We start from the raw sequence: 25,908 nt of genomic DNA on the forward strand, positions 1-25,908 counted from the left end.
GCTTCATAATTAAGCAGCAGAATAACGAAACCGTGACTTGAGATAAAAAAAAAGATTTTCGCTCTAAATATTATAAAATGTGTAACTCATAACCATGGTGAATTAAATTTGTTACGGGGTAAACGGATCTACACCACCATTGTTTTCGGTACATGCGAAACATTTAAATTTTTTTAATCAACATCAACAACAACATTTTCGAATAATTCAGCAGAGCGTTTCCTACGCCCATAGACTTACCCAATGCCTTATTGATCTCTAATTCCAGTGTTGTACACTTGATTGATACTATTTTATCACATAATTGTTGCTTATGTTGCATTGATTGAAGTATTTGATTTGAAGTACAAACTATTGCATTGCGTAAATTATCAGCCTTTCTCAACCACAGTTGTTGGTTTTCGTTTCTGGAATTTCAGAATAGAATCGCTATAAATTGGATCGAGAATATTGCAGTTAAATGGAAAATGTGCTCGTATAATTAAATTAGTCGAATGTCAACCGAAATGCATTGAAATGTGCAGCAGTTTATCAAATTAAAGGGAATATAATTAACGAAAATTTATTCCTCTAATCTAATAGCGCTGTGAAATGTACCATTTCATTTTGCATACCCATTACAATGATTGTTTCTGCCACCTGTCTGCCACTCTAATTGAATATTGAATTGATATATCATGTGTCACAGTTTAAGGTTTATTTTATTCCGGTCTTCTCTACACTTTTTCTCTTCTACGCAGCACTTTTTCGTAATATTTCCAACGCATATAAAAAGACCACAACTCAACATCCTAGAAAAAGCACTCACATTTATTCGTATTCCTAAGTAATACTTTTCAAGTTAAAAAAAAGGATTTCTTGCAACTTTTTATGAAAGTCGACGAAGCGAAAGTGAAGCTCTTAATTTCGACGAAATAACTTTGCGGATTTGTAAGCATCTTTTACTTTGATCCATTATCGTGTACTGCATAAAGAGAGAGTGCTTCAGTTGTATACAGTTTTCGCTTTGTTTTTTTTATTTAAAATTTGAAAAAATGTGAGGAGGAATTATTATCCGTAATGCAACTAAGTCAAGTACATTTGACGCGACTGTATGTAGAAATTTTTCGGTAGCATTAAGGTTGGTAACATTTGAAATTCTGAGTTCCACCTGTACAGTGCCAGTGGGTGTTTGGTAAGTCTTTTACGATTCTTATCACTTTAACTCGTCACAGTTCATAGTACGTTCCATATGCTAATAACAAAGGGCTTTTGCTCAATTGTGCGAAAAATTGATAAATATTTTCAGTTGTAACCAAGGACTATTTTTGAGAAAACATTTTTCTGAATGTTCCCATATTTTCGGAGATTTTCCTTACAGTCAGAAGCAGTGAACTTTCAGCGCAAATTTGTTTCTTTGTTTTCCACATACATCAAAATTGTTTATTTATACTTGTTTATACGGTTGAAACTGCTACACGCACACAGCTGATAGTGGTAAAACAGTTTTGATTGTGTGCATGAGCGGAAAAACAATGTTAACATTTTCAAACGAAAAGTAATAGATTATGTGGAAGTAGTGTTCAAATGAAAATTGATGAAAACCAATACTCTCTCTAGCATCCAAACTCTCTCAAAAAATCGAAGTAGGGGGGAAAATAAGTTTGAGAAACGCTGATTTTTAATATGACTTAAAACCAACAACAACAACACGAGCGAACAAAGTAGCAGTGATTCATAAACGTATCTACCACCTTAATAATTGTAGTTTGGTTGCTAGGGAGAGTATTGTGAAAACTTAATGGAATTGATCTTCTGGTTAATTTGTAAAAGAAGTGTGATAATTATGGTTAAATGTGAAAGAAAAAGAATTAAATTTTGATAACGAGATGTAAATTGATAAATTAATACTACTACATACAGTCTCACTGTCATTTTTTTCAGAGAATGTCATTGTGAATTTGCAATGACACAATAAAATTCTCAGAAAAATTTGACAGTGAGACATTTGAGATGACTGTACTACTACTATTACAACTGAAGTAAATTCATGATGAAATGTCACTGCCTCTGACTGTAATTTTCATCAAAAATATTTTCGGAAAAATTTGGGAAAATGTAGAAAAATTCAGGATTGAGATAGAGATAAAATTTATAAAAATATATGAAACTGTTTTCATCAAAAAAAAGTTCCTAGTTTTAACGGTAACCCATATGAACACACTAAACCCAACTATTTAATTCAAACATCCAAAATGTAAACAACCCAACTGTTTTCCACTTTGTAATTCGTTACACTAAAATTTTAAAGTTATGTGTGACACGATAAATTAAGAACAAATCTCAAATCGTGAGTCTTTCGGTATAAATTCGAAATGCTTTTCAACAAATATAATCAGCACCGTGTCACATCAACGACAACGTGATGGCACTAACGTATACACTCAGAAATTGATGAATTTGTTGGAAAAGTGTTCCAGGGTGTCGTAAATAATGCTGATGTTAGAATGTGAAAGTCGCTCCTCGGAGGCAAGTTTCGTTGTTTATGTCTACATGAGATGATGAGATTATAAATATGAGAAATGAAGAAATTTGTTGATGTGAAAACTACATAATGTGTATGGTACGTGGATTCAGTTTTTTTTCCCATAGGGAAAAGGTGAATAAGTAGGTAACTGCAAGCCGTAGGAGTATGTAATAACTCGGAAAGTACCTGTAAAAACCGTATCAGAAGGTTATTCTTTACATAAATGTGGGATGCTGAACACTGAAAAGTTGAGACTAATTTATGTAGGTTACCTGGCCAGAAGCATTTCTCATGGTAATATGGTAAAATGTTTTTAAGAAAACATCGTAACATTTAGAGGAAACCGTCATTAGGTTGATTGCCCTTTTCAATAACAAGAAAACTGTTTTACGAGAATAGGACCGTGCTACACCGCAATTGTCTTAGTAGATGCACAGTGACGTACTGCACAGAATTAATATTGCTCTCTTTCGTCAACCAATCATATTTCGCTTAGTGTTAATAATCTTAAAAATGACACCGATCGTTCGCGGTACAGTTTCGTATTTATTATTCACAAGTAGTGTCGTGGCCATGAAATATCGAAAACAGTTGTTAGTAATACGATTAGGTTATTTCATTCGTTAATAAAACATCGACCGAAAAGTGCTGTACAATTTTGTGATTATCGGAGTGAACTGAAAATGATTTGTTCAAAATTAATTTATTTTACTATTTTGTCTATTTATTTATTAAATGTAAATGTGATTGATGCTACGGACGAAGATTACTACAATTTGTTGGGCATTGAAAAGACTGCAACGCAACATGAAATTAAAAGAGCCTTCCGAAAATTGGCACTTCAATATCATCCAGACAAAAATAAAGACGAAGGCGCTGAAGAACAGTTCAAGAAAATAGCTGAAGCATACGAAGTGCTCAGCGATGAAAACCAGCGAAAAAAGTACGACCAATTCGGCAAAACATCTGGTGGATTCGGTGGTGGAGGCTTTGGAAATTTCGATTTCACTTCATTTTTCAAGCAGTTCGATAACATATTTGAACAATTTGCAAAGGGTTTTCAAAGTTTCAAACATGATCGTACGGAGAAACGGGACAGGAAATCAGGGGGATTTAATGGATTTAAGTTGGACTTGGATGACCTGTTCAGTGACATGGATTTTGACGAATTAAAATTCTTCGCCAAACGTAAGAAGTCATCCGACAAGGAATCGGATGATCATTCTACCGAAGACCATGGATTCGGTGACGGAGACTCATTCTTTGGCACACATTTCAAACGTGGTGATAAACCGAAAATTAATTTTGGCTTTGATGCAGAGGAGATGATGAACAAGTTTCAGGCAAGTTTCAAGAAGGGATATGATGACGCTATAAACTCATTTAACGAGAAGATGAGTCAATTGAATTCTCATACATCGTACACCGTGCGTACTGTGCGTACTGTGCATTCATCACATACTGAACATACATCCCATACTGTTCATAGTAGCTTTGGTGACAACCTAATAAATGACTAGAAGTACAAGTTCTGAAATTTAATTTTTTGAAAAAACTGAGAAACAATGTTGGTCATTAAACGAGTTGCCGCTAAATATTATTTTGGTTTTCTTTTTAAAGCAAACATCTATACTATACTCACTCACACAAGACGGAGGCTAATTAGTTCAATACATTAAGCTGTGCTCAGAACTCACACAGTGTTACAATACTAAGTGTAGTGTAAAACAGTAATTTGATTGATTGAAAGAGAGACAGAGAGAGATATGGACCATATTAGATCGCATCAGTATAAGACATTCGACGTAATTTAGTTAAAATTGATCGAAATGCAATAAAAACAACGAATGCTCTCAACAATAACAGTCAATTACCTGTAATCCTGTCTCAGTTCATAATCATTTGTATTCGGATTGCTGGTTTTCGTATACCAGTCATTAAAAATAGTTTTATTTTCACTGCTTGCATGTTCCAATAGAGCATTGAATACTTCTGCATCCAGTTTAGTTGGAATTTTCGTTTTACCTACATTATCACCAACCAAAGCCTGTGGTCATTGACGAAAGACCAAAAAAATGTATAAATTCCTAGACTGCCGCGTCAACAAAATCTTGAACTTACAATAAAAAACACGCTCTTCGATACTCTACTACAAATCTCAATCTCTTGTAAATGATCATCAATAACATAAGGGTCTAATTCTGACATCGTTTCCATTTCTTCCGGACCGGTGCCAAAGTGCATGTCAATAATTTCCACCTGAAGTAAATTGATATTATATGTGAGATAGTATGAGCCACATATGTGGCTATAATATCCAATAAATATTAATGTTATTTACTTCAATTTGTCGATCATCGTACATGGATTGCAATTCTGGTCCAATCAGTTCCAGCAGAACTTTACGCTCTTCACGGAAATCTATTTGAAATGATTTCATTACATTATTATACATCAATTTCGTTTACATTTATTATGTCTACACGTCTTATATATGCTGATGGCAAAAGATGAAACTTATACGTTCGAATAAAACCAGATTTAATAGATATGATAGGTATACGCACCCTTCTTTAAAGCAGCCACATAGACTTTAATGATTAAAGGAGCTGGCAATTTTGTATTTTCGCTCAGGTGCCCTCGTAAAGCATGGAGCACTGCTTCTTCAACCGGAACTGCCATTTCGACGTGTATGGGAAGCGCACTGAATTTAATTTAATCGTTGTACGTTATCAGCATTATTGATTATGTACATGTAATGCCAGTGTAACCTGTACGAATAGAAGTAAAGAAAAAATTATAAATATTTATTGTTGATTTTAATTTTATTCTTCTTTTGTGTGAGACTGTAATAGCTATAACGATGGTATAAAACCGAAATGGTCTGGTGTACGTATAATATGGCTGTAATTTCGTATTCATTTTTCTTGTTTTAGGGGATGATGAGCAAAATAAAATATTCAAATAAGGTCATAATGCGAATAGAATAAGCTATTATTGTGCTATTTAGTGTCAAAGTAAATGGATTCAATAGCTTCAAGCTGTTAAATCGTTAAAAAGACATATCTTTTTATGGTTGAGTGTTTGAGTATTATTTGGAATTTAACAAGAAATTAAGCAAGCTAGAAATGTTAATTACATTTAATTTTCGTTAATTAGTAACAATATTTAGTTTTAGCTATATTCGGCATGTCGGTATGCCATTCACCTTATCAACGTACTGAAAATGAAGACACGAACAATTGGTTAGATATGTTGCCACAATGTTCTTATAGGATATTATCAGACATGCCATTATCACAGATTAAGAGGATTAGAGTGAGTGCAATTATAGGGAGGGAAATCCATGACTTAAATTTTTAATTTACAAACGACCGCACTCTACGTAGAATATCTACGATATGTTTCGTAAATTATATCTAGATAGTCATCAACATGTAATAGCGATTAAATCTGTTACTTCGTTTGTTTAAAGTAAATCGCCAAATAACACGACACAATAATTAACGTAGATTTAGAAACGGAAATCAGAGTCCTCTAACAACTATGAGATCTGTTACTTCTTTTGTTTCAAACATATCGCCTAACATTTGTACTGAAATAATGTTTGCACAGTCCAAGTACCTGAATGGTTACAGAGTAATAAAGTGCCAGTCGTGATGTGCATGGATTCTTGGTGAGTATACACGCAAAAGCTGTTTTTATTTGAGTTCCTATATTTGTTTTAAATTCTTCAGGTGACTCACAGCTACTTGATAATCGCGTAACGTTTGATACAAAACCTTTTACTTAATTTTTTACTAGGACAGTATGAGCCAGTATATAATATATAATTTTGTATAACGTAAACTATAATGTTAAAAGTAAACTTTAATCTGTTTTCCAAGTTACTAGAAATGAATAGAAAATTTTAATCTGCTACGAAGCTATATAGAAACATACATCGTACGCTTTCTATTAACTTGTTGAAACTCACATCGTGAGCAGAGAAAATATTCATTTAACCAAAACCTTAGCATAATTTTATAAACGGTTAGCTTTTACTTCACGTCTCCTTAAAATAGGCTAGTCTCAAAATGTAAAGCTGCATCGAAAAATCGATATGCCCTTTATGTTTATCCGATTATGATGGTTGATTGATTTCAAATCATCATAAGTATCGTTCACATAAAAATAATTCATCAACAGATTCTGTAGATCCCTCCCGATGGCATAAATATTAAACGCTCCCTAAAATTTTATTAGGACAAAATCCTCAATCTTATCATCGTAACCAGTGAATTATGAAACATTTTGCATACGTTCCCTGTTTGTGTTATGTTAGCAATGATCTGCATAAACAAGTGGTAAACAACAAATACGACAAAATACAGTTGAGTCCTTGGTGGGATGGAAAGATACCGGGAGCTTTTTATTATTATTAAATGGCATACGAGAAACTGTTCGTAAAATGTTAAGTTTTTACCTCTTTCTAAAATGTTATCTTTCAAACATTGTACAAATCTACACACTCCTGCTCCATATATATATTTTCATATGTAATAAGTATGAAGACTGTGCATGAAATGAAATATAACAAAATACAGCTCGCTTTTCATAAACCAGGCAAAGGGGGTAAATGTGGTTTATGATGATTATAGCATTCGCATATAAAGTTGAGCTTCACCGTTCTTGAAAAAAGAGAATAAAAACAAAGATTTTATAGCAATGGAAAAGGAAGGAAGGTGTATATACCTTATAACGATATGGTAGTCCCTGGTTCACATCGCTTTTCATTTTCGGTTGTGTAATACGGCTGTGTGTCTGTACATAAAATTTATTTATTTATTTTTTTTTCTCATTTTTTTCTCAAAGGGAATTTATTTTACGTTCCACGAGTGGGTGTTTTGGCGGAATTTGTTTACTATATCAAAGACAACAGGATAAAGATTTTTTTTATTTAAACTGATTTGGAATAAATGTCCGTCTTTAATTCCCGTGAGCGTTAGTAGAGGTGGAAAATCTGTCTAATTCTGAATTTTTGCTTTAAATATTTGAATTTCATTTACACAGAGAATATGCAAAGCGTTATCTTCATTTCATTTTTGTTTTTCTTTTTCTCAAAATTTATTTATTTATTTCTACACGAAGTCACAGTAAACAAACTCGCATTTACTCTCGAATTTAGGAGCAATGACTTCGTTCTACTTTAGAATGAATTGTGATCAATAATCGAGATAACGTTATACGGCTCTTTTTATGTTGTAATTTACTGAGGTTGTCAATTATTTTATGTGATTTACAAATTTTGGTAGCTCATTGGTAGTAGTTCAAGTAATATGACTATTATACTATAGCTTTCAGTGCAACAATTGATCTATTATAGGCCACGGTGCTATAATTATATCATTTCTAATTAACAACTCTGAATCTGTTTATTTTGTGAAACAATTTATTGATAAATTTGGTCAATTTGTTAGTATAGATAGTCATTTGTAAGAACTAAATTGAATCAGCGTCTCTTTTATGGAAAGGAAAACAAACACGTAACAGAGGCAGTTCATAAATGCTCATTTTTGAAATCCTCCTGTCACGCAATAGGTCTTTCGTACAATGTTGTAAGGGACTAAACTTTCTAGCATTCGAGACCGCCCTCCCGAACTAACCGTGACATACTTTATGAATGACCCCACAAAGATAATTATTAACTAATGAATATCGATTAATCCACCTTTATACATTAAATATTGTACCTGATTGTTATGTACATACCATTTGATTTTGGATGTTATTAATTAATTCAATTGTTTTTGGTCTCTTTTGTTATTTCATTTTTTTTTTGTAAATTAATAAAATTACTGGATGTTTTATGTTTATTTTGTAAAATTGAGTTTTACAGAAAGAAGAAAAATTGTTATGTTGTAATTTTACAAAATATTTTTTTTCTGCTTGAAAAAGTTTCTAAATGAAATTCGGGAAGTAATTAAATTTAATGAAAAAAAACTTTTTACAGCAAACTTTGTGTATAAAGCTCTTAATCGCCCTGGCAAAACAATGACTGTTTGCCTAAGGTTTTATGCTTTGTCATCATTTGAAATTTGAAATGTTCACTTTTCCATCCACTTGGGGAACCGAAAGTGTCTCATCTTTTACGTGGCTTGCCGCGTCTTGACGGCAAAGCTCTTGCAAAGTTGTTATTATTGTAAATTTTTTTAGCGAAGGGTATGAAATTATGAAGAAAGAAAGAACAAAATAAGGTAAAATTATCTGTTTTTGCATATTGTAGTAAAAAGCTTTTGTATAATTTTCAAAGTATGTGACTAAAGGAATTTTGTTTCCCTTTGTATACCGCACCGCATTGTTTTAATTTTAATTGCAGTATTTTACCAGAGTTTAAATTGTAAACACGACATTCAAATAGAAAATTACGTTTTCTTGCGCGGTCATTCAAATATTGTACACAAGCTTTTGTGTGAAAGGGGTGGCAGGGGAGTATAAACCTTAAGCTATATACATAGTTTGAATATTAGGTAGCGTCAGATTTTTTGACGCTAAATACAAAGACGGTAACGCTAAACGCTCATTCAACGTTAAATACAAATGAATGTCAGTGGAACTGTCAACTAAAAAATAATTAAATTTTGACTCGGTAGTTTTTTGATCAAATAGTGAGTAGCGCGTGATCTCAGGACTACGGTCGAGTAATTAGTTTTTCCATCTGCTGAGCGATAAGACTTTCAAATCATGAATGGATCAATATAAAGAAACGAATTTTTCTAAAGTCTTATCTATCGACAAATATAAATCTGATTTTAAACTATATTACTTTACCGTAGTTCTGAGAACCCGTGCTTTTGACTGGCGTTCTGTTTGATCAAAATCCGTCGAGTCAAAATTAAATTATTTTTTAGTTGACAGTTCCACTGTCATACGTTTGTATTTAACGTTGGATGAGCGTTGGATGAGCGTTAGAGTTACCGTCTTTGCATTTAGCGTCGGAAAATCTGATGTAACCTATTTTTTACAGAAAAACAGTCATCGTGTAAGGTTGAAGAGGGTTTTGCATAAGTAATTTCTAGTAAGATCATACTATTTGAATGACCTCCATCTAATTATACAACATTCAAACATAAAATGTAAACAAAGTCGGTAACTAATTAACCTACTAAACAGTAAATACCTTTCAGAAGTCATATAAATAAACAGAATATTTTCTAAACCATATATTTTTACAAGAAAAATACTCTAAAAATAAAGCGAAAAAAAATCGTTTAAAATTTGAAACAATTTAATTCGAAACACAAAAAAACACAATTTCATTGGCAAATAACTCATTCATCGCCATCACTAAATTGGTTCTTTCTTGTGAATATAATAACAGCTTTTCATCTCAATAGAATCCATGTGCTGTTTTTCTACCAACCGAGAAAAATGTGGTTACATTAAATTAGTTATCAAAACCTCTCTGCGAATGTGAAATTTATATTGAAGTGAATAAAGAAACGAATATAAAAATTGTTAAGATGATGCTATAAAAAGAACTTGGCGAACATTATAGCATCTGCGGTTATATTTAAAATCCAAATATTTTCATTTAAAATGTTTAGTTGACTTTGAAAACGTGAAAAATAATCAGAATGTACATTTCGTCGTTTCAAAAGCTTAGACACAAATTGCTCATTTATTATCGAAATGAATTTTTCGATTAAATTCCTTAGAAATTGTTAATTATTTAAACATCTTCCTGTGATTTCGGAAATGATTTACAGCGTAAACTCACATCATAAACAACAAATATATTTTCCCAGAATTTTGTCTATATTCCCGCGAAAACAAAACTTAAGACACGCGTCATTATTCAAATTTCGAAAAATTCTCTGAAAAAATGAAAAATTCATAGAAAAGTCTTTCCCATGTTTATTAATGTAGGCGCTCTGGTACGAGATCCATAAATTTCCCATGAATTAAATGTGCACTGAATGTGTTTCTGATATTGAAACCGTAAACATTCAATCGGTCGATGTAATTAGCAAACACATCTCAACTGTATATCGGCAATTAAGCTAAGTCTGATTGCTGGGGTTGATGTAATTGAATCTTACATCTCTCTTCTAATATTCGTATGAGCATGTTTCAATATTCATTGAATATTTAAACATGAAATTAATGTTGAACAGTATGTGCTCTTTGAAATGGCAATCAACTTCTTTTGTTTAAAATACGGCCGGGTGTTTTATACTAAATCTTTTCCTTCATTTGTTTACATACATTTTGCCGAGGAGGAAACTACTGGGGCAATTGAACCTCGAAGAAATTGCCGTAGCATCAAGTAATTAATAGGAATTGAAGAAATTACAAGGAATTGACTTGAAATACGAGAAATTGAACGTAAATGAAATAAAAAACGGATAAGTATGATGAACGAATACGGAAGAACTAAATGAATGCGAAAAAGAATGGCCGGTTTCCAGTCTTGGCTATTCGGTCTATAAAATACGGTTTTGCTGATTTGCTGATTCTTTCATTTACTTTCAATTTCTCGTATTTCCAGTCAATTCATCGTAATCAATTCCTTGTAATTCCATCAATTGTTATCAATTCCTTCAATTTCTAGCATTTCCTGCAATTCCTATTGATTACCGGATACTTCGGCAACTACGAAACCACAGTAATCTCGACGGTTTTCATACGTTTTCTTTGAATTTGAAGGAAATCTTAGAAAATTATCGAAATAAAGAAAAGTAAAGAAAAATTTTAGAAAATATCGAGGAAATTATAGGAAATAATATGAAGTAAAGTGCAAATCCGTCAAAACGGAATTAATCCGGTAATTGAAGGAATTAGAAATTGTTTTGCCACGCTTTTGGACAGAAGTTTCCCCCTAGTATTTTGCTGTATAACACAATATCCGGTGGTAAACACTTATTTTTGTAGTTGAAGTCAATAACAAATGATTAGACACAGTAAATAGTGCCTTTGTATTGATTCTATCGTCAGTCTTAATGCAGGCATTTGAAGTGAATAACCCAATCTACTGTCTCTGGTTATTTTCATATTTTCGGACAAACGAGTTATAATTCTTGATTCGAAAAATTTTAGGTTTGATTAGGTTAAATATACTCTGAGAACGTAAGAAGAAAGGAACAAAAAGTTTTACTATTGAGAGTATCCAACTGAATATTTACATGAGCAAACTAATTCAATAATGCCACGTGTGTATTTACAAAACTTTTGTGGACAAAAATCGATGTTTTTTTTACTTTACTTCGTACTGCTATAGATGTATCGTTTACATTTCATTTCAGTTTATTCCACAAAAAATCATCTGAATAAATTGGTATTTAGCTCAAATTAATCAATCAAATTGTTATGTAGTATACTAAAATATCTGGAGAAATGCGATAAACCACAACAAAACTACCTTTTCAATCACCATTCCTTATAAGAAATATATTACCACTACCGTTGTGTAATAGCTTCCATGTTAGACTGGATTACCACAGTAAGCCTTTAGGGTTACACTAGGTCACTAATTTGTTTTTTACGTACAGTACATGGAATCAGTTATATAGATGGTAAAATGCCGTATAAAACGTGAAATGTACACTAGACCGTGTTTCTGTTAATATTTGAACACTCAACTTTGTTCTCGTGTTTTCTGTATAATACCCGTCATTGTACATGGTGACGGATGAATTATTAAAAATGCCTTTTTAGCAACGGACTTCTTTTGGACTGAGTAAATATTTACGTGTTTGTAAGTTTTATCAACAATATGGTTTTATATACCACATAGCAGTGTGGTACAAATGTTTGTCTATCCGTTTCCATTCAAGAAACAATTTCGTCAAATAACTCTTGGAACAACAGACTTTTTTTAATGTAGTGTTGTTGGCTTGATGGTTTTCTGTTTGGCAATTGTGAATATAAAGTGTTTTATGAGTATCTAAATAACGCCGAACTAACAAACAAATCAAGTATATCATATCACCCCACATAAGTGATCGATGGAGACGTCTAATTTGAACTAATGAACGAGCAATGAGTGGACGTAACAAAGTTACTAACTCTCGTTAAAGTAAAACTCAGCTCAAAGTTAACGAGTCAAATATTGTGATTCACGTGTGCCGAAATTTAGTTAAATATCTACGAAAATATTACTAGCTATACACAAAACTGCAAGCATAGTCTTCGCTATTGTATCGATAAATGTGTAAGATAAAATAGTGTTTGCTGGCCAGCTTATTTTTCGATGTGTTTACTGATTGTTTTTTGATTGATATTAGGACCAAGATTTTTAATGAATCATTTTACTGTACGAATTAGATTAGAGCCAAGGCATATTGTGTTGGTATAAAAACAAAATTGGTAGCAAAGTTACGATTGATTGCCGAGTTTGCTGATATCGGTGTATTATATACTTGTATAGTCAATAATAGTTGTTTGTTAACCGAGGTGCTCGAGTTAAAATTTCCTATTTTCTCCAAGAGGTGAACACAACGTTTTTCTTATGCGCGAGGTCACCTCGCCGAGGCGTGATCTACCGTTTTCCTTCACGAAACAAAAAACATCAATTTAACATACCATTGTTGAAAACATAAACAAAGTGACAGTTCTAGTGAGAAAAGTTCTATTTTCTCCCCAAGGGAGAGAAAGAACTGCACTTTTCTTAATATAAATCTCATTCGATCTATCGTCAACAAAACCCATTTTCTCATGGCCTATTGAGGGGAGAAAATAAGGTAAATCATACCCCACATGTGAAATAGTTGTTTGTTCAACGAGGTTGAAAATTGCATTTCAAGTGTGTTTTTTATGGCCAGAGAAAGGGCCACAGATCATCCGAGAAAATTCAATTTCAAGTTTCAGAGACAGGGAGAAAATGACTATTTTCTCGCCTGCGTTGTAAAAAAACATTTTCATTTATCGCCCTCTCAATAACAACCGTTAATTATTGCTTGATTTGAAATGTAAGAGATATAAGAAAATGGTGTATAAGAGTAAACGAAATAACACAAAAACTCTGTGAACTAAACACCGAAAAACTCAATGTGGTAACATTTGATTGTACCTCAAGTTTCAGTATAGTACTTAGAAAGTACGGGTAGACAGAAAAAACGGCCTCCAAGTTTTCTGAAAGCATGCATGGAAAACAGTCTTCGAGCATTTTATGTGAGAAACTTTTCCTCTGAACCACGGCTGGATTTTCCTATGATATATGTCATGGATGCTATGAAAAGTTATACATAAATAAACTTTGTTTGGCCGTACATCTGATCCATTAAATATAAGTAGTTTAGACCACACTAAGTCCCATCTTTTGGGTAGGTAGGGTTCCTTGATGAAAAATTTTCTTATTGATTTATTTTCTTTTATTTTTCATTTCAATGACTCCACGCAAATGACAATAGTTTGACGAAAAGAAATTTTCTTCGGAAAAATCCATCAAGCGTAAGATCGAATTATTTTTGACTATATTTTGAGTTATCAATCTTCCTATAACTTTGCGGCAAGATTTGTATTCAACGTCATTTATATACATCGATTAGTAAGAGGTGTCTAATATTCTGTTTGATCGCCTTGTCTGACTAAACAATTTAATCACAGAAGATGTGAATTAAGTGATGAATGTAGCAAGATGAGACGACTCTTTCACTTTGGTACAAAGAAGAAGGCAAGCCCCCGGTACAGGATTACACGAATAAATTCCAAAAAAATCATTGGCAGATGAACTTTTGTATCGTGAAGAAAACATGAAATTTGTAGTTCATTCTACATTGAATAAAATATATAGGAGAATGATGTTTAAAAAAGAAGAAGAAATGTAATGGAGTTTTCCAATATTTTAGTACATTCTGTCAAAAAATTACTGCTGTCACTGCGCTTATTTGCATGTGAACCAACATCATATGGTGACATTTGTTCTGTAATGACAAATTGGTTAACATGAAAATAAGCTGAAAGCTGCAGAGAATGAAATATTATGAAAAAAAATGTGGCTCCTTTAGAGGCCAACCACTTGTCCCATTGCCTAAAAAGAATTATGGTTACATTTGACGTTTTTCATAACACTTCGTACATTTAAAACCATAGTGAACTTTGCTACAAATATTTTTCGGTACTTTCTGGTGTAAGACCCTGACTTTCAGTAAAGGAAATAATGTAATACCTTAAAGAAGCAAGAAAGTAGTGTTCTACAAAATTTTACGATAGAAGTTTCATAAATCCTGAAAGACATAAACGATGGATAATAATATCATATGTGTAACAACCTTAAAAAAAACCACCCCCAACCATAAAATACAAATTTATTATCCAACAACTTTCTTCATAAGGAATACAAAAAACAACTTCAGAACAAAAAAGTATTAAAAACTACTTTCATACCCAGTATATTATGAACCAGTGCATCATAAAATTGTATTCTTTTCCTATTCAACATTTTTATGATATTGTTGTGTACGAATTGTAAAGTACAACTTTTGTAATACTCCTTAGTTCTCAATATTTGTAAGTGTACTGTACACAAGAACACACATAAATATAACATTGTTGATACTCAATTCATCGTTTGTATATCTACAGATTACTCCCATTTAAATTTTGTATGCACAGCTCGTTCTATAAAATATTTGTTGGTAACATTTGGATTTCTAAAGAAGGAATAACATAACTACCCGTCGACTACACAACATTTACATGGAAATATTCTATTGAATTCAATGAAAGCTCTCACGTAATATTGCAAATATTGTAACGTGAAAGTATATAGATTCTATATTATAGAACAGAATGTACTATAAATTGGTATGAGTATGGTTACACTTTTTTTTTATGATATGCAACTCTTACAAATTGTAGATAGATGTACAGAGTACAGTGATAGACGTACTTGCAATGGTTGATATTATTTATCTTTTAAAATAGACCATTATGAGTGATATTTTATTTATATTTTATTGGTTCGGACGTAGCATGACAAGGTAGTAAAATATGAGGTAATATGAAACCAATTTTCATGGTTGAGTGAGTGGAAATGTTTCATTTTCAATTCGGTAATGTTACACAACACATAAAGCATTGGTGTCCAGAAATAATTTCAGCTGAAAAACATGCTGACAGGCAACATTAATATGTTTTTATGATTCCATTAAAGATTTATAACGGACTGTACACATCTATAAAACCTTGCAGGAACATTCTACAAAATTAAGTTTTAAAATACAAAATGTTAAGTTAATTTTACGGTGGAAAACTTTGTGAAATCTTATTTTATATCAACCAACACTTTCCGACACATAGACTTGTTGTTTAATTGGTAATTCCTATGACTGAAAGTCAGGGTCATACAGATACAAATCACTCGAAATAGATTGTGGAATAAATTGTTATTGTCACTACCGCAAATATAAACGATGGCACAGTCTGCGAGTCGGTCGTTTGAGCTCCAAAATTTAAAAAACAAATGATTTGCTACAGTGAACGACATCTCAAATGTCTCACTGTCATTTTTTTCAGAGAATGTCATTGGGAATTTGCAATGAAACAATAAAATTCTCAGAAAAATTTGACAGTGAGACATTTGAGATGTCGTTCACTGTAAGAAATTTAAATTTTCATTCAAATTGTCAGTGAAAATATTATTCGTGTGTTGAAAAAAATCTATTCAATCTAGTCAATTCCTTGTTGGACCGTAAATCCGACTAATTCTCAACGTTTTTTATTCGATGAGGTATTAGTTTGAAGTTGGCATGTTATGGACTGATGATCTTAGAGATATTAACTAAATGATTTTAGTCTTGTCGCTTGATAACACAACAACTCGAGTAATTGTCAACGGATTCTCAAAAACATTTTGTTTATTCGACAAGAAATTAAATTCCTGAGGCTAAGCTCGAAGATTATCTATAACTGACTTGGTGATTTTATAATGACATTGCCAACAGAATATTTGTGTCATCGCTTTATAACACGACAACTTAATATTTAACGGATTTCCAAAAACTATTTTGGACGAGAAATAACTTCAACTTCATTTTGAAGTGAAATAAAATGTTGTGTCACGTCACTGAGAACTAGAAATACTGATCTATTGCGCCGTGTTTCGTTCTTGAACAACATAAAAAATTAAATGCAGAGACTTTTATCGTTTTGATGAACTTCAACCTTTTACGGACGGTTAACCATCTGTTATCGATAAAAATAAACACCAAGCTCTGACTCATGTGATGTTAATATAGGCTATATTACATATAACATCACATGAGTCAGCTTTTGCGCTGACCCAGGCGGATAGAAGAGAAACAGTTTCTGACCCAGGCGGCTTTTGTTTTATTTTTATTTTTTTTCTATGTAGAAATCTTCTTCTGACCCCCGGCGAAAGCCTGACCGCACATAGGTTGATCCGCGCCTGTGAGTCAAAGCTATAGTGCTACATACTCTCACGTGTTAAAAGAGATGAAGTAAAAGATTTCTCAAAAATCTCTTAAAACATTTTTAATCAAAAGAAGTAATAGAATCGATATTAACACTGACTATGCTTGTCGCCTAAAATATACAGCGATTGCATACAGTTTCCATTCAAAAGATAAGATATATCCGAGTGATTTATGTCCAAATCCAGAGGCCAACTTTTTAGAAGTTATTAATGTAAACTGAAACTTTTAAATAATCCAACAAAACTAACAACGATAATGTCCAGATAAAATTTTGAATGAAAAACTTTTCTCTTTTATTAAAAATTATTTTTTTATTATTATTTCTTTAGTTGAAGTCTTGTTGCAACCACAAAACTAAAACATTCAAGAATTAGATACAATAGGAATATATTTACTGATGCAAGTCAACACGAATTAAATTGAATTTACTTAACGGCCAGCACTTCGATTTCACATCCACTTTGTTTTATGAATTTTTGGGTACTTTATTACATATTTCAAAGACTGCTTTCTACTGCGAATGGATGCGTCACTACCCTGTTCTACGACTTATTAGATCGTTTACAACAGCAGTGAGTCATTCTCTGCATTGTACATTCATGAAACACACTCTCGAAAAACACTTAAAGATAATATTGTTATTGCCACAGAAAGTAAACAAAGAAATTAGCAGCGAAACTAGCAGCATATCATTGTATAGACAGCCACGTTACCTAACCAGTAAATACTGGCGAGTCGGAAAACAAAACAATTTTTATTTTCTTTGGCATAGTCGAAATTTTCGCATGTTGTGCAGAGCGCGCAGATCATTTCATAAATTTATCACACTCTGTGTCAGTCTGTTTTCACATAACCAAACAGAAAAAACATTTTGTTAATAAACACAAAATCCACCACACTACACTACATGCTGGGTTTTTCAATTTTATTTTTCTTTCTTTTGTATATACGAAATGTCTTTTTATTGATTTTTATTACACTTTTTTATCATAAACTTCTTTATTTATGTTGTAGGTAGAACCATACCAATGTGTGTTATGTAAAACATTTTCGTTAATGGTTTTTCCTTTTTATCACAAAACAAATTTGCGTGTCGTGTGGGTCATTCACGTTTACCTCCTGGTCTGTTCAGTTAATTCATTTACGTCCGGTGTACGAAATTTTGCTGTAATAAAATTGTAGAACAGACAAAGTTATAGCAGACATCGCAAAACGATCATACACTTTCGGTTGATAAAAAACGTCTGAGAGAATTTTCATGTTATTTTCCGCGAGAGCAAATTTTTTCACTTTTAATCAAATGTGACTTAAAGAAATTTATTTTCCCTATTTCGTATTTACCCTAAATTGCGAATTTATGTTGGCAGAAGGAGCTCAGGTGAACATAGTATAATAATGACTGAGTCTAAATTGTATTGACAACAAAACATCTACAAAAAAAGAAATTGCGAATACATTTTAACGGTGTAAGCGATAATCCCGTAGCATCACAGACGCGCGTATTACATTTATGTAACGGTTACTACACAATTTAGCTTGGGAATTTTCCCGAAAAGAAAAGGGGAAAGCTTAATCGATTCAATTTGAATATATTGTTTATGTGTGCGTCGTTCTATGTACATTAAAGTTGCGTAAATGAACTGTATTTGGAACTTTAAACAAATTTTGTTTGTGTTTGTCAAACGAGAAAATGCTTATACCCTGTTCGTTCAGTAGAACATGAAAGCGTAAAGATAAAACAGATATTTTACTCGTTTTATATGTAGCTGTGTTATTAACATATTGTTCCGTTCTGGTTACAAATTTTACACACAAAATTGAGAGAATCAGAATATATACCGCAGAGTATACCAAACAGGTATGTGCGATGAAGAATTTACCCAATTTCAATGTTGTTTATTTGGGAGTTTTTAGACTCAATCATTTTTTCCGAAAAAATATTATCTTAGAGATTTAGTTGGTGTGTTTTTTTAGGGTTTAGGCTGGTTGATTCCATTTCCTTATCAATCTACGCCGAATATTCAAACCACAACATTGATCTTGTTACGAGAAACAACATAGACGATGTTTTGAAGTGATTGAATTTCACAAGCAATTTACGGGCGAATAATTTCATCTTTAACCGAAAATTTTATTGTGAAAAGTTGAAATTTATGTGGGGTAATATGTTGTACGTCGTAAGGTAAAGACGTTGTACGTTAAAGGGTGATAAGAGACTTTCAGCAACGATTCTCAGCAAATTTTTAAATTAGACAGTAGATACCAAGAAAACTCTATTGAAAAATCACTGATACAACCAAAACAACCAAATCAAATTTTATCAATTTAATTGACTTAGTAAATACATTTACCTCCTATGTGCTGCGAAAATTCACTTTCGCCACACCTAAGAGATAAAATAACGTACATAAATGTGCGGAAAATCGTTGTTTTGACTCGTGTAGTTGTACTCCACACTTTTCAAAACAATGATTTTCCGCACAAGTATGTAATCTACTATTGGTTCTAATAATTGCATTAATTAGTCTGTTATTGAAGGACGTTGTTGATGATATACAGCGAACCATTTCAATGTCAAGTAAAAATAGTGTACTCAACATTCTACTGAGCCCATTGTACTGACTACTGAATTAGTGAATCCAACCGGTATTTTCGGTAAATTTATGTTAACGCAGCTCCACATCTATGTTAATGAAATGTGCATAATGTTCACTAGTAATTTATTATCCGTAACTATCTGACTTTTAGGAACACAATGAATATAATATTGTATTGTCATAGCCGAGGTGTAGTGAATGATCTGAGAGCTTCAATTCTAGGCGTATTCACGCACCGCGGTGTAGTGAATAATCCGATGGCTTCAGCCCGGTGTCATTCTTGTAACCAACGTGAAGTAAACAATCAGAGAATTTAGCTCGAGATCTTTTTATTGGTAATAAGTGTTGGAACCAGAAATAAAGACTGGAGCTTACGTAGACTAAATTTACCGAAAATACCGCCTGGATTCCTTACTATAAATCATACATTCCGAATATTATTTAAACCTTTGCATTGATAGGAAAAAAAATTAACCAAGCAGCAAATTCAACAATTTTTTTCTAAAAAGCTTGGGTTTCAACTGCGTTTTCATCAACCTGTTACAGACGGCAAGCATGTGAAAAGTAGTAGTGCAAAGCACCTAGCCGGGTAATAGAGATTTTTACACGTCAAATAGAGTAGTATTACGATACCAATAATACCATTTGCAATGACAAACACATTCAAAATAATTGCGGCTTGTCAACTTTCGGCACCCTGGACTTTACTTAAATAGTCGTGGAATGCCTCCAAATAAATTTCTAAAAATCCAAAACTGAATTCTAGATTTTTAGAAATTTATTCCACGACTATTTAAGTAAAGTCCAGGGAGCCGAAAGTTGACAAGCCGCAATTAATTTTAATGTGTTAAAAAAAGGTATGGAAATATTCGCATACTTCGACTAAAGTACTACTTTATTTTTTTCTATTACCCTGATAGATGCTTTGATTAGTATCGAATCTATTACTGCTATCGAACAAAGTATTTTTAATCTGTTGATTTCAAATCTTATACTTCAATTTTTGTAACATGCATTTCACCATATAAAGGACCATAGATCTTGTCATTAGTTTTGTCGTCGTTATCGATAACAGATGAATAGCCGTATGTGACGGCTTAACAATCTTAGATTAAAGTTACATCGAGTTACAGTGTCGTAAATAAAGCAATAATTATGTACATTAAAATCCCGGAAATGATGAAACGATCTCTAGAGCGAGGGGTGGCTAACTTCTTTTAATTAACATGATTACGCAGTGATTAACCAGTGATTAACAAGATCAGACATCGCCAGTCAGCTACAAATCATGATTTTTTAATGTTAACAGTCATTTATCCCAAGGTTGTCCTGAACAATAAAGAAGTTTTTGAAAATGTACCCAAAAAATGATTAGTGTTCTGGATGGGATGGGTTGGTGTGCTTCTTCCCCATAGATCTTTCTCACATTTTCGATTTTACCCCATTCATAATGAACATAGTGTTGGTATATTTTCATTATTTGTAGTTTTATCGGAATTACTTACTCATAGTATGAAAGGGAATGCTTGCCCGATTATTTAAAAAATAAAAAACATTTTCGAAAAATTTGATTTTCACAATATTTTAAACGTCGTTTTTGTACCTGTACAATGTTTTTTTTTTTGTTTGACTAACTAGTCACAAAAAGCGTATCAATACTATAATACATTCTACAGACACTAGTCTTTATTTATAAGAAAAGAAAATCGATAAAATGGTTTCTTGTGGTCGTTGCTTTGTTGCAAAGTTCACTATAAGGTGATTTTTTTTTCAAATTTAGCTAAGTTTGGTTACAAATGTGAACAAAATCATATAAAAACCAAAATTCGAAACAAGCATCCAATTTTTTTTCATCCTCAGCGAACTTTGCACCAAAGCTAAAACCACAAGAAGCAATACGATGTAATTTTCAAAAATATTTCATGAGTTAAACGAAAATCATCTTTAGAAAATATTTCTTTCTTTTAATAATCGGAAAACCTTTTTTTAGCCCCGTACGAAGTACTGGGGGCTTATAAGATTAATATGCCGTTTGTAACACGTCGAATTGGAAGCAGACAGTAAGGGCAAAGCATTTGGTTATGTTCATAGATGACGAATCCGCAATAAAAAAAATGTCCGTCCGTCCGTCCGTCTGTGACCCCTCTAGCTTGAGCAAATCACAACCTTTTTTCAAAATTCTTTTTTTTCCCCGATTGGTATCGACAAAAGTAAGGTCAAGTTCGAAAATGGGCATGGTGGGGTCGGCCCTTCCAGAGCTAGGGCCCTATAGGTGTTTTTCAGTCTTTCGACGATATCTACCGAAATACGCACGCAATAGCTGCTTGTGATATATCAAATGAAAGGTATTGACGAGTAGAACAAAGTTGCTGAACATTGTTTTTGTGTAGGATGCAACGCGAGCTTGTTGGGAGGGCTCAAAGGTCGTTACTCGGCCCTAAGTGTTTTTTCCACATAAATCGAGTAAATCTCATCCGATTTTGCCAAATTTAGTTTTTTTATGGAAAGTAATTGAATACCGAAAAGAACGTGTCGAAAAAAGTTTCAAATTTGGGCCCTTGGACTAAGGCCGCTACTCGGCCCTAAGTGTTTTTTGCACATAAATCGAGTAAATCTCATCCGATTTTGCTACTTTTTGTTTCATTTGAGAGATAATTGAATACCCAATAGAAAGTTGGCAAAAAATTTTGGGTTTCTAAAATAATATCGTTAATTGTTGGTTTTATTTGAGAGGTACTTCGTACGGGCTTTCGTAATTGCGCTCTGCGCAATTTTAAAAATGAACACTTTCAGTAAATTTGACCATGCCCAACTTGACTTGCATTTTGGTAACAGACGCATTAGAGGGTTGTAGACGTATTAGGGTTCCGGGCGTATTACGGCTACGGACGTATTATGGTTACGGACGAAATAGGATTACGGGTCGTACGGAGCTAAGTCGCAGCAAACGCTCCGACTGTTCTGATGCCTTGTTTTTTATTCCGTTCAATTTTATGAGTGGGGTAAAATCGAAAATGTGAGAAAGGTCTATGGGGAAGAAGCACACCAACAACTAAGAATACCTGATTAGAGGTCCTGAGGGGTCCCTCATCCAGAACACAAATCATTTCTTCGGTACATTTTCATAAAACTTCTTTCTTGTTCAGGACCACCGTAGTAATCACAGTTCATCGCTATTTTAAATTTTACGTAATCAAAGTGAGCAATCGCTCGCTCTAGAGCTTAACTTTTAAAACTTTTAGTCGGAATTTCACTCACACAGGACGCACTCACGTTGTCTTAATGGATGGACGCCATAAAGTTCATAAGTATTTTTAATAAAAAACCAACATAAAATTATGAAAGCAGTGAAGACATTAAAGCTCTTTTCGTTATTTTTGTTATCAAACACAAAGTGATGTTTATAAACAAATTGAAAGTCAAACAATAAACTTCGTAGTTTTGTTGAGTGTTTTTAAATAGAGAATAAAGAGTGTTTCTACACTGTCTCAATAAGTAAAAGTGGTATGTGAAAACCGGGGGACATATTACCATGTCTATATGAAACGTTTTGCTAAAATGTAGCCAAACTAAAACCAATATTGTTGATTTATGTGTAACTCATTCTGTTTGAATCGTATAACCGAATTAAAAGCAAACATTCATTACCTTACTGTTATCTTGAAAACACTTCAACCCTTTGCTTTCGTCAACTGGAAATATTAACGAGATTATTGTGATATCTGTTCTGCCAGTTATACATTTCAATGGAAAGCCTTTTATAATCAATGTTGCGTCATAATAATTGGAATAAATCAACATTTTCAACAGATAAACAATAATTTGTTTTTTCCTTAAATATTCCTGCAAAAACACACACCCGAAAACCCTCCTTTTCACGCACAATTTAATCAAACTCAATTCTGAAATACATAAAACAATAGAGTATGACACGACAAAAAACACTTTTTTCCAATTAACAATTTAACTTCGAAATTATCTACCCTTTGTGCCTTGTAACGAATCACTTATTATTATATAGTATCTGTCAGATGGATAGATAGATAAAAGCTAGCAACAACGGTGTGATGAAGATTGGAGAGGAAAAAAATTATATTTCCAATGAAACAATAAACTCACATCTTATCCCTATACCTCTTCAAAAAAGAAAGAAAAAATTGTATATAAATTGTGATGATAAAACAAAACTTTTTTTTATATATATTTATTTTCACTTTCCGAATCGATATTTGAATTGGGGCCCCGAAAAGCTTCAACAATACACAATTTGTCTGTGTCAACATTACTTTTGTGCGACAGAATCAGTGTGAAAAGCCAACCCAATAAAAAAGTTCCTATTTGGTGAAGAACCTTCGATTAACTCGGATATATATATGAAAGGACATTATCCAAGTGGACGAATGAAATGGATTTCACTGATAGAATTTGATAAGAATAAGTAACATCAAAGCAATAATATACTCAACTCACTCCTTAATTTCTAATAAATCATTAGTGTGTTATCGCCAATGAGTTGTAACGGTTCATATTTATTAACTTACATATTTATCAACGAACTCTACATTTAGGGTTAGATATTTTATTGTTGATGTTCGCTTTATCAATCAATTATTTAACTGTTTTAGCACACGCACACACTCACTATAATGTTAATGTTTAATTAATTCATTTAAGGGCAATTTTCCAACACACACCCACAACAAAACATAAATATTTAACGATGCTTTTTAGATGTTTGATTATATTCGATATAATATTCGCATTCGACCTAATAAATTTTACTGAAGAAAGTTAACTCCAAGACAGCCTTACACCGACTGAGCTAGCGAGAGAAATTGAAAATGTTTCATTTGTTATTCAAGCTTGAACGGAAAAAGCTTTACCGGCACGAGATGAGAGAGAGAGCAAGAGAATAAATTGTGAAAATTTTATGAGAGTGGCCCATTCATTGACTATATTGAAATGTATCGTTGTGAATGCGAATAACAATGCCGTGAAATATTGAATCAAAGAATCCGGGTTTGTTATAAGTGTGTTCAAAAGACCGAAATGCTTATATCACGTTTCGACTTGAAATTCAACAAGTCACACTCAAAACGAAGCTTTAGTATATATAATATCCACCAAAAAACCCTAAAGGGTGAAAGTGTGACGCAAGTCCTTGTTACAAAATAACTGATATCGCTGAGGGTGACACATTCTGCGCCTCAACGCAAAAGTTTTATCAACCAAAAATTGACCCTAAAAATTTAAGAAAGAAAATTTTAGAAAAAATTGCGTCGACTCAAATCGAGCGAAAAATCCGATGGAAGTTAGGAAGTGCCAAAGGAATCACCTGTCATCCCAAAATTTAGGAACCAACATCGGAACACCTCACTTATATCGAAAATATCCCAGATCCATCAAAACACTTTTTCCAATATTGACCAATCATAACTCATTTTTAGAGATCGACCTATAACCAAAATTTCAGGAAAATAGTAAGAAACGTTTAGGAATTAAGAAAACGTCCTTTTTCATAGGTACGAACTAAGTAACACAGCCAATCTCTGTTATCTGAAAATACGAAATTTTGAAGAAGAAGGATTTTGAAATTGAATATCTCAGCCAAATCTTAACTTACAGTAACATGTGATAGCTCGTTGAACTCGTATGGATGCCTAGATTCTAAATATAGAAGCTTGGGGTAGTCATTGGAGTTAGGAGGGGGAAGTCAAAAAGTTGATGTAAATATGCTCTTTTTAGAAAATGTTGTAGTAGAGGACTTGCGTCACGCCCGCCTACTAACGTGCAATCTTACAATCAAAGTTTACAAAACGTTTTTTTTCCTTATCTCACTTATACAGTGTTCTACATAAAACTATATGTTTTAACTACATGAAGAATTGTCTCATTAATATCAACGGTAATGAATTTTATACCAATGTACAGGTAAATCCATTCCGCATTAACTCGCCAAAAATACGGCTTTTGAGTGCCATTGTGGAGTTAAAAGTAGGTCGGTAGGAATAGCAAAAAATATGAGCAATAAATTGTGGAAGGAGACATGCAAAGTATTTCAGTTAAAATGTGAAGCTGCATTTATGCATTTAATATCGATTATATTTCATTTAACTGTAGTTAATGAGAATGTGCAGTAGATAAAACCAATAATTTGACTGTAAAATGTAGGTTGAGATCCAAAATGTTATCTGTACAAGCGAATTAAAATAGCTGTAAAATTAGTAAGACCATCGGTAAAGCTGCCACCTTAAGTGTGTAAGTCGCTATTTCCATATTCGTTTTACATGCTACATCTCACAGATTATTTACTTTAGTAAGTATTCTACCTAACTTCTCTTCGTTTTACAATATATTTGGTTGTTGATTCTTATTAACAATAAAAGCC

At 32.7% G+C, this 25,908-nt stretch overlaps 2 protein-coding genes across 2 annotated transcripts in view; one reads left to right on the forward strand and one right to left on the reverse strand.

Annotated features, from left to right (window-relative positions):
* The window catches only part of LOC119081650, a 57,308-nt gene that overhangs the window by 25,307 nt on the left and 6,093 nt on the right, over positions 1–25,908 (reverse strand). Inside the window, exons 2-6 of the mRNA XM_037190732.1 lie at positions 5,074–5,277; positions 4,848–4,927; positions 4,628–4,765; positions 4,381–4,553; positions 241–407 (exon numbers count right to left, since the gene is read on the reverse strand). Coding sequence (XP_037046627.1) covers positions 241–407; positions 4,381–4,553; positions 4,628–4,765; positions 4,848–4,927; positions 5,074–5,188 — 673 coding nt within the window. The 5' untranslated portion in view covers positions 5,189–5,277. The remainder of the gene's footprint in view (positions 1–240; positions 408–4,380; positions 4,554–4,627; positions 4,766–4,847; positions 4,928–5,073; positions 5,278–25,908) is intronic.
* Positions 3,045–4,103, forward strand: LOC119081651 (chaperone protein DnaJ-like). The gene has a single exon (XM_037190733.1). It carries the CDS (start codon positions 3,190–3,192, stop codon positions 4,024–4,026), a length of 837 nt encoding a protein of 278 aa, XP_037046628.1. The 5' UTR covers positions 3,045–3,189; the 3' UTR covers positions 4,027–4,103.

Source organism: Bradysia coprophila, unplaced genomic scaffold (genome assembly GCF_014529535.1).
Source record: "Bradysia coprophila strain Holo2 unplaced genomic scaffold, BU_Bcop_v1 contig_358, whole genome shotgun sequence".
Taxonomy (NCBI): Eukaryota; Metazoa; Arthropoda; class Insecta; order Diptera; family Sciaridae; genus Bradysia; species Bradysia coprophila.